The 10895-nt window shown below is 42.4% G+C and overlaps 1 protein-coding gene across 1 annotated transcript in view; it reads left to right on the top strand.

The window, feature by feature from the left end:
* Positions 1 to 10895, top strand: part of LOC311145920 (parkin coregulated gene protein) — a gene marked incomplete at both ends in the record, with an annotated part of 241961 nt that overhangs the window by 133976 nt on the left and 97090 nt on the right. Inside the window, one exon of the mRNA XM_084182304.1 lies at positions 7878 to 8027. Within this exon, the coding sequence (XP_084038430.1) occupies positions 7878 to 8027 (150 nt within the window). The remainder of the gene's footprint in view (positions 1 to 7877; positions 8028 to 10895) is intronic.

Raw genomic sequence — 10895 nt, 5'->3', positions numbered from 1 at the left:
AGCCAGCCGCTTGCTGCTGGAGAGGTAATATTCCGCCTAAACTCTGTATGCCATGGGCTCTTCAACCCTGTTCCTGCAGCTTCCCAGTGCTTAATTTGGGAAACCAAGTGAAATCTGTTCAGGAACATCTATAGTAACATGGTTTCACAAAAAAAACATATTTCATTAAACTGTTGCCAGCCCCTCTCTGCACGCTCAAGAAAGCAATGAAGGAGAGAGGAGGAGACTGAAACTTACGGACGTGAGATATTTTGTAGCTAAAGGTAATGTGTCAGCCTATTAATTAAAAATATAAAGTATGCGGTATTAGTAGGTTATTAAAAATCAAATACAAATTCACTGTAATTGTAGGCTAACTCTGTAAGCAGCCCTGCACAATCAATTAACCAACAGCATTGCCTAGGCCTATTCGTTCTCTCCCAGACTCATTTTGGAGCGTAGCATAAGGTAACCAGTCCGCCCGGTATGCATGATAATACAGTCCATACTCAAAGGCGATTACTAGAACTAGTTTAATTTTGAAGTATAGGCTAGACCAATTATGTACCAAAGACATCTTAAATCAGTTTTTCGGTAGGCTATGTATTGTATAACGGCACAATCATTATTTTAGTTTTTTTTGCGGGCTTGGGCACATATACAGTGCCTTGCAAAAGTATTCATCCCCCTTGGCGTTTTTCCTATTTTGTTGCATTACAACCTGTAATTTAAATTGATTTGTATTTGGATTTAATGTAATGGACATTCCAAATTGGTGAAGTGGAATGAAAAAAATTACTGGTTTAAAAAAATTATACAAAATAAATAACGGAAAAGTGGTGCGTGCAGATTTATTCACCCCCTTTGCTATGAAGCCCCTAAATAAGATCTGGTGCAACCAATTACCTTCAGAAGTCACATAATTAGTTAAATAAAGTCCACCTGTGTGCAATCTAAGTGTCACATGATCTGTCACATGATCTCAGTATATATACACCTGTTCTGAAAGGCCCCAGAGTCTGCAACACCATTAAGCAAGGGGCACCACCAAGCAAGCGGCACCATGAAGACCAAGGAGCTCTCCAAACAGGTCAGGGACAAAGTTGTGGAGAAGTACAGATCACGGTTGGGTTATAAAAAAATATCTGAAACTTTGAACATCCCACGGTGCAGCATTAAATCCATTATTAAAAAATTGAAAGAATATGGCACCACAATAAACCTGCCAAGAGAGGGCCGCCCACCAAAACTCACGGACCAGGCATGGAGGGCATTAATCAGAGAGGCAACAAAGAGACCAAAGATAACCCTGAAGGAGCTGCTGTCCATAGGACCACTTTAGCCGTACACTCCACAGAGCTGGGCTTTACGGAAGAGTGGCCAGAAAAAAGCCATTGCTTAAAGAAAAAAATCTCATCACCCCGAGAACACCATCCCCACAGTGAAGCATGATGGATGGCGCTAAATACAGGGAAATTCTTGAGGGAAACCTGTTTCAGTCTTCTAGAGATTACAGACTGGGACGGAGGTTCACCTTCCAGCAGGACAATGACCCTAAGCATACTGCTAAAGCAACACTTGAGTGGTTTAAGGGGAAACATTTAAATGTCTTGGAATGGCCTAGTCAAAGCCCAGACCTCAATCCAATTGAGAATATGTGGTATGACTTAAAGATTGCTGTACACCAGCGGAACCCATCCAACTTGAAGGAGCTGGAGCAGTTTTGCCTTGAAGAATGGGCAAAAATCCCAGTGGCTAGATGTGCCAAGCTTATAGAGACATACCCCAAGAGACTTGCAGCTGTAATTGCTGCGAAAGGTGTCTCTCCAAAGTATTGACTTTGGGGGGGTGAATAGTAATGCACGCTCAAGTTCTGTTTTTTTTGTCTTATTTCTTGTTTGTTTCACACAAAAAAATATTTGCATCTTCAAAGTGGTAGGCATGTTGTGTAAATCAAATGATACAAACCCCCCAAAAAATAAATTTTAATTCCAGGTTGTAAGGCTACAAAATAGGAAAAATGCCAAGGGGGGTGAATCCTTCGCAAGCCCCTGTATAGGCCTATGCATAAGCTCTAATATGCCTATGGGTGTTTTGAATTAATCAACACCTTAGAAAGCCTGTCCATTTTTGTTTTGTCAGGCTTTGAAACAACATCCTCAACAACCACTCAATTTCAACCACCTGTTGAACTTCTTTCTTCTAATTGACCAATCACAGTGAGGTGAGTTTTAAAAGCACGATACTGTTTTGATGACAAGTGTTTGTGATTTTCGATCGCATTTGCATTGATTGTTAGAGGGACAATAGAGCCCTGAGTACCAGGCCATTTGGACCTGATGATCGTGATTGAGTTGGGTACTACCAACGCATGTCCAGAGTGCATAAGAGGAGATTACCGTGACTCGATGGTCTGGTGTAATTTGACTGCGGTCATGACTCATGTCTGCCGGTGTGGCAGTAATACGGTCACCGCAACAGCCCTATTCGGTTGGAATTTCCACTCCCCACCAAATATGGTGAGGAGAGGAAGCCCAGTGGCCGGCAGTGCGAGAGTAAGATGGAACTGGGCCGTCATTCTGCAGATTTTGTCAAAAAAGCCCGATCTCAATACATTTTTCTGTTAGGATCTGTTACAAACAGAGTGCACTAAGTTTTGTTGACGTGAACCTTTGTCAAAATTATAAAAAATGGCTTTAAGTACAAGACGTGCAAGGGCGAATTGAGTTATTGCACACACACGCACTTCACAGAGAAGTCTTTCCCTAACGGAAATATGCTAAAAAAAATACTAGAATGTGCCAATAAGGTCTTGCTAGCTCGTGAGTGAAAACCACGCATGAGCTGTTTTAACACTCAGGCCGCGGGTGACTCCGCTTGCTGCTCCCTGAGTGCACTAACTGTCATACTACCCATTGTATGGTTCCTGCTCCCGTCTCTCTCCACCCTGCTAACATACTGCACTTCTTTCTTTCTCTCTCTCTATTTCAGACATGTGCTTTCTCTCAGATAGCCAAGTGACTCCCTTTCATTATTCAATAGTTTTATTTTTGCATGAATCTTTATAATTCCTTTTAGTTCTGTTTATGGCAATATCCACTTAAGGGCTCTAGGAGCTATTTAGACTGTCGTAGCTTCTACAGCGGCTTCTCAGAAAAATCTTAACAGTTCATTTGTGATTAGCTTGGTTTTAAAGGGGCAATCTGCAGTTGCTACAGTCATTTTAGGACATATAAATTAGTAATATATAATACCCTTTGATTTTTGAAGAACTGCAGATTGCCCCTTTAAAGCAACACATTCTTATTGTGATGAGCCAGATAAAAAAACACCCCCTAAAGCAGGGGTCTATGGAAATGTATTTGCTTGCTTGTTGGATGTCTCTCCCTCACAGTCCAAGAAGAAGGGACAGTTAGAAGGAGGCAATCAGATGTAAGGAGACACCTTAGAGGTGCACACACACCTGTCTACTCCCCACCCATCTGTCCACTAACGTCCACACACACCTGTCTTCTCCCCACCCATCTGTCCACTAACGCCCACACACACCTGTCTACTCCCCACCCATCTGCCCACTAACGCCCACACACACCTGTCTTCTCCCCACCCATCTGTCCACTAACGCCCACACACACCTGTCTTCTCCCCACCCATCTGTCCACTAACGCCCACACACACCTGTCTTCTCCCCACCCATCTGTCCACTAACGCCCACACACACCTGTCTACTCCCCACCCATCTGTCCACTAACGCCCACACACACCTGTCTTCTCCCCACCCATCTGTCCACTAACGCCCACACACACCTGTCTTCTCCCCACCCATCTGTCCACTAACGCCCACACACACCTGTCTACTCCCCACCCATCTGCCCACTAACGCCCACACACACCTGTCTTCTCCCCACCCATCTGCCCACTAACGCCCACACACACATTCACACAGACATACAGTACATGCACGTGTACACATACACACACAAGCATGCACACAAACACAGCTGCATTCAGTACACGCACGTGTACTGTACACACACACACACACACACACACACACACACAACAGGACCCTGAACAGCTTCTACCCCCGAGCCATGAGACTACTAAATAGTTAACCAAATAGCTACCTGGACTATCTACATTGACCCTTTTTGCACTAACCCTTTTGGCTCATCACATCAAATTGTATTTGTCACATGCCGGTGTAGACCTTACAGTGAAATGCTTACTTACAAGCCCTTAACCAACAATGCAGTTTTAAGAAAGAATACCAAAAAAAAATAATTCAAACAAATACAATATAAAATAATACGAAATAAAATCAAGAAATAATTAAAGAGCAGCAGTAAAAAGAACAATAGCGAGGCTATATACAGGGGGTACCGGTACCGAGTCAATGTGCGGGGGCACCTGTTAGTCGAGGTAATTGAGGTAATATGTACATGTAGGTAGAGTTATCAAAGTGACTATACATAGATAATAAACACTGCTGCTACTGTTTATTATGTATCATGTTGCCTAGTCACTTTACCCCTACCTGTATGTAAATATCTACCTCTGCACATCGACTCTGTACTATGTGTACACTGAGTGTACAAAACATTAGGAACACCTTCCTAATATTGAGTTGCATCCCCTTTTGCCCTCAGAACAGCCTCATTTTGTCGGGGCATGGACTCTACAAGGTGTTGAAAGCATTCCACAGGGATGCTGGCCCATGTTGACTCCAATGCTTCCCACAGTTGTGTCAAGTTGGCTGGATGTCCTTTGGGTGATGGTCCATTTTTGACACACACACAGGAAACTGTTGAGTGTGAAAAACCCAGCAGCGTTGCAGTTCTTGACACACTCAAACCAGTTTGCCTGGCACCTACTACCATACCCCATTCAAAAGCACTTAAATCTCTTGTCTTGCCCATTCACCCTCTGAATGGCACACATACACAATCCATGTCTCAATTGTCTCAAGGCTTAAAAATCCTTCTTTAACCTGTCTCCTCCCCTTGATCTACACTGATTGATGTGGATTTAAGAGGTGACATCAATAAGGGATCCTAGAGTTAACCTCGATTCACCTGGTCAGTCTATGTCATGGAAAGAGCAGGTGTTCTTAATGTTTTGTACAAATAAAATACAATCAAATTGCATTGGTCACATGCGCCGAATACAACTGGTGTAGACTTTACTGTGAAATGCTTGCTTATGAGCCCTTCCCAACAATGCAGTTTAAAAATAAAAATAGTAACACAAGAGGAATAAAATAAAATACACAAGAATGGAAAGTATTCAGATCCCTTCACTTTTTCCACATTTTGTTACGTTACAGCCTTATTCTAAAATGGATGAAATAAAAAAATATCCTCAGCTATCTACACACAATACCCCATAATGAGAAATCGAAAACAGGTTGTTAGAAATTTTTGAAAATGTTTTAAAAATAATAAACAGATACCTTATTTACATAAGTATTCAGACCCTTTGCTATGAGACTTGAAGTTAAGCTCAGGTGCATCCTGTTTCCATTGATCATCCTTGATGTTTCTACAACTTGATTGGAGTCCACCTGTGGTCAATTCCATTGTTTGGACATTTTTTGGAAAGGCACACACCTGTCTATATAAGGTCCCACAGTTGACAGTGCTTGTCAGAGAAAAAACCAAGCCATGAGGTCGAAGGAATTGTCCGTAGAGCTCCGAGACAGGATTGTGTCGAGGCACAGACCTGGGGAAGGGTACCAAAACATTTCTGCAGCATTGAAGGTCCCCAAGAACACAGTGGCCTCCATCATTCATAAATGGAATAAGTTTGGAACCACCAAGACTCTTCGTAGAGCTGGCCGCCCAGCCAAACTGAGTAATCGGGGTAGAAGGGCCTTGGTCAGGGAGGTGACCAAGAACCTGATGGTCACTCTGACAGAGCTCCAGAGTTCCTCTGTGGAGATGGGAGAACCTTCCAGAAGGACAACCATCTCTGCAGCACTCCACCATTCAGGCCTTTATGGTAGAGTGGCCAGACGGATGCCGATCTTCATTAAAAGGCACTTGACAGCCCGCTTTGCCAAAAGGCACCTAAAGACTCTCAGACCATGAGAAACAAGATTATTTGGTCTGATGAAAGCAAGATTGAACTATTTGGCCTGAATGCCAAGCGTCACGTCTGGAGGAAACCTGGCACCATCCCTACGGTGAAGCATGGTGGTGGCAGCATCATGCTGTGCGGATATTTTTCAGCGGCAGGGACTGGGAGACTTGTCAGGATCGAGGGAAAGATGAACGGAGCAAAGTACAGAGAGATCCTTGATGAAAACCTGCTCCAGAGCGCTCAGGACCTCAGACTGGGGCGAAGGTTCACCTTCCAACAGGACAACGACCCTAAGCACAAAGCCAAGACAACGCAGGAGTGGCTTCGGGGCAAGTCTCTGAATGTCCTTGAGTGGCCCAGCCAGAGGCCGGACTTGAACCTGATCGAACATCTCTGGAGAGACCCGAAAATAGCTGTGCAGCGGTGCTCCCCATCTTGAGAGGATCTGCAGAGAAGAATGGGAGAAACTCCCCAAATACAGGTTTGCCAAGCTTGTAGCGTCATACCCAAGAAGACTCAATGCTGTAATCGCTGCCAAAGGTGCTTCAACAAAGTACTGAGTAAAGGGTCTGAATACTTATGTAAATGTAATATTTCTGTTTTTTGTTTTTTTATACATTCATTATGGAGTATTGTGTGTAGATTGATGGGAAAAAACTATTATATCCATTTTAGAATAAGGCTGTAATGTGAAAAAGTCAAGGGGTCTGAATACTTTCCGAATGCACTGTATAGCCAAGTTGTCATTTCTCATTGAATTTATTCCTTGTGTTAGTCATTTTTCTATATATTTCTCTCTGCATTGTTGGGAAGGGCCTGTAAGTAAGCATTTTACTGTTAGTCTACATCTGTTTACGAAGCATGTGAAAAATAGCATTTGATTTGATTTGACACACAATTACACAAACACACAATTAAATGTCGCCCACACACCCACACACGCTGGCAATCCTTAGTTACGAATCACATATGTTTTCCTCTCTTTCTCTTCATTCTACCTCCTTTTCTCTCTCTTTTGTTCTCTCTATCAGCGGGAGATGGAGTTAAGTGCAGCTTTCAGCCAAATTGTCCTGTGATTGGCTCTCACTTGGGCCTTTTCAAACCTCTGATTGCAGACAGCCATTTCAAGTCAAGGCCCAGTATAAAAAAACATTGATTTCAGTGGAGGGAGTGTGAATGCGGCGTGACCTCTTTCTTGGTCTTCTTTGGTTTGTGTGTTTACATGTGCGTGTGTTCAGTACGTGCTGTGGCTTAATTTACCATGATACGTAGAGGATCACGACTTCACGATAGGAGGGCTGAATCTCTAATTCCCAATCACACACCTCCCAAGGGAAAGCCTCTACGAAAACAAGTAGTGCTCACTCACTACCCTCTCTCCCTGACCTCTAACCTCTAACCCCTGCCCTCTATCCTGTGTGCACTCCATAGAAATTCAAATCAATGTATGGTTAGCAAGTTGATATACTGAATATTGGGAGGACTCGTGTACTGGAGGTATTTCTGCAGAATAGTCACTAGCTGGCACAGCCACAAAGTCATAAAATCAGATTTTAAACCATAACCCCACTGCTAACATTATGCTAACCTTAAATTGAGACCAACAAGCCATTTTTATTAATGAACTGTTATGATATATATACACTTTTGACTGCAGCTGGCCAATCTAGTGGAAATCGCTCAGCTCTGCCTCCAAAACAAGATCCATCCCAATAAACGTCAACCTGCGTATGGCTATGGGTTGACGGCGGCAATATTGAGTATATCCATAACTTAACATTCTATTTCTATGGTGCCCTTCCTCTGTGTCCCCACAGATGCCCTGAACACACGGAACAGGCAGGTGATCTGCACCACGCTGAAGGTGCTGCAGCACCTGGTGGTGTCTGGAGACATGGTGGGAGAGGACCTGGTGCCTTACTACAGACAGATCCTACCTATCCTCAACATCTTCAAGAACATGAACAGTGAGTCACCTACATTATAGATCGTTACAGTGTTTCTGGCAGTATGTTTGAGCGGTAGTGCTGAGCGATTAGTGCTTTTTATTAGGTCGGTTCGGTTTTGGTTCGATTATTAAAAAATAATCAAGGATTTCAGTTTCATTTTATTGATTTTTTTTTACATTAAATGCACTATGCATTATGTGGGTTGAATGCTGTAACAACACTGAATAAAACAATTAAAGCTGCAGTATGTACCTTTTTGGGCAACCTGACCAAATTCACATAGAAATATGAGTTATAGATCTGTCATTGAAAGCAAGTCTAAGAAGCGGTAGATCGGTTCTACAATATGTGCGCTATTTCTATGCTTTCCATTCTTACGTTTTTGCATCTTTTACTTTCGGTTTTGTACAGCAGCTTCAAACAGCTGAAAATACAATATATTCGGTTATAGAAATATATATTTCACAGCAGTTTAGATGGTACAATGATTCTCTACACTATACTTGGTTATTCTGAACCCTCGACCCTGCAACACCTTTGTCCTACATTACCTACAGTGTACACCAGCAGTTCCAGACCTCTTTATGATGATGTTGATGTTGTGCAAAATACACTATTTTATGTTTGTGAGTGCTAGCCAATGACTGTATATGAATGGACAAAGCCATCGATCACGTGACACCATTCATTCATATGTGAAGACTCAATAGGGCATTTGAAGCCAATGAAGTCGGTTAAGATGGCGTCTCATGGAGACATAACATGCTCAGTTTGAGCTACTGCAGGAAGTGACGTTGCAGGCTAGCTCAGTGCTGCCCCCTCTCATTGAGTATCAGTGAATAGTGTTAATGTTTGTAGCCTATACGGTGGAAGGACAGTGTGCGTTGAGTGACGGAGGTTTGAGCTTTGTTTGACCTGTCTCAGTCTCAGGTGTAGGGTGCTCTACTTAGTAAAAGGCAGCAGTTTGTAGGCTATTATTTTGGCGTAGTCGAGGTGAGCTTCAAGTTGACCCACAGGCCTCGCACAGCTGCTCCGAGCACCTTGCAGGAATGCTCCCACTCTTCCGTTTCCAGGATTTAAGGGCTTGATGGTAAAGAGCTCAAATCAAATCAAAGTTCATTGGTCGCGTACACAGATTTGTAGATGTTATGGCAGGTGCAGCGAAATGCTTGTGTTTCTAGCTCCAACAGTGCAGTAATACCAGGCAATAAAAATAAAAAACTACACACATAAACCAGAAAAATTTAAATTAAAATAAATATCAGAACGAGCAATGTCAGAGACCGGAATATATGTATGTACTGTATGTATGTGTATATATATATATATATATATGTATAATAAGAATAATATACACTTAGTGTACAAAAAAATTAGGAACACGAGCTCTTTCCATGACATAGACTGACCAGGTGAATCAAGGTGAAAGCTATGATCCCTTATTGATGTCAAGGGGAGGAGACAGGTTAAATAATGATTTTTAAGCTTTAAGACAATTGAGACATGGATTGTGTATGTGTGCCATTCAGAGGGTGCCATAAAATCGGCCGTTTAAGAAGGACCACAAGTTCTCAATAGGGTTTAGGTCAGGTGAGGAAGGGGACCATGTAATTATTCTTTCATCTTTAAGGCCTTTACTGGCTAGCCACGCAGTGGAGTACTTCGATGCATGCGATGGAGCATTGTCCTGCATAAAAATCATGGTCTTCTTGAAAGATGCAGACTTTCTTCTGTACCACTGCTTGAAGAAAGTGTCTTCTAAAAAATGGCAGTAGGTTTGGGAGTTGAGTTTGAGTCCATCTTCAACCCGAAAAGGTCCAACTAGCTCATCTTTAATAATACCAGCCCATACCAGTACCCCACCTCCACCTTGCTGGCATCTGAGTCGAAGTGGAGCTCCGTGCCCTTTACTGATCCAGCCACGGGCCCATCCATCTGGTCCGTCAAGAGTCACTCTCATCTCATCAGTCCATAAAACCTTTGAAAAATCTGTCTTCAGATATTTCTTGGCCCAGTCTTGACGTTTCAACTTATGTGTCTTGTTCAGTGGTGGTCGGGTTTCAGCCTTCCTTACCTTGGCCATGTCTCTGAGCACTGAACACCTTGTACTTCTGGACACTCCAGGTAGGTTGCAGTTTTGGAATATGACAGCACTGGAGGATAATGGGTTCCTGGTAGCTTCACATTTGATTATTTTCAAATCTTTGGCAGTTAATTTGCGTCTTTTTTTCTCAACACGGTTCTTGCGACCCTGTTGACTATTTGCAACAAAACGTTTGATGGTTCTGTGATCACGCCCCAATATCTTAGCAATTTCAAGAGTGCTGCATCCCTCTGAAATACTTTTTACAATTTTTGACTTTTCAGAGTCAGTTAAATCAATTTTTTGGCCCATTTTGCCTGAGGAAAATAAGCTGCCTAATTATTATACACACCTTGATATAGGGTGTTGATCTCCTTAGGCCACACCCTCCCTCATTACACAAATACACATCACCTGATATGCTTAAATCTAATAAGCATTCCAGTTTATACAGCTTGGAGTTGGGAAATATGCATAATAATGATGATATGTAGTCCCGTGTAGCTCAGTTGGTAGAGCATGGCGCTTGCAATGCCAGGGTTGTGGGTTCGATTCCTACAGGGGACCAGTATAAAATAAAATAAAAATGTATGCACTCACTAACTGTATGTCGCTCTGGATAAGAGCGTCTGCTAAATTACTAAAATGTAAATATGGTCAAAATACTGACTAGCCTAATAATTGTGCACACAGTGTAGATGAGATAATGACTTGGAATGAAATAATAGTCAAAATAAAAAATATATTTTATTAAAGAAATGTGAATAAATAATGGTTAATAAATTATAAGCAGTAATGGGCAG

Source organism: Coregonus lavaretus, assembly GCF_964263955.1.
Source record: "Coregonus lavaretus genome assembly, chromosome: 18".
In the NCBI taxonomy this organism is placed as follows: Eukaryota; Metazoa; Chordata; class Actinopteri; order Salmoniformes; family Salmonidae; genus Coregonus; species Coregonus lavaretus.
This window is presented reverse-complemented; position numbering and strand designations above follow the sequence as displayed.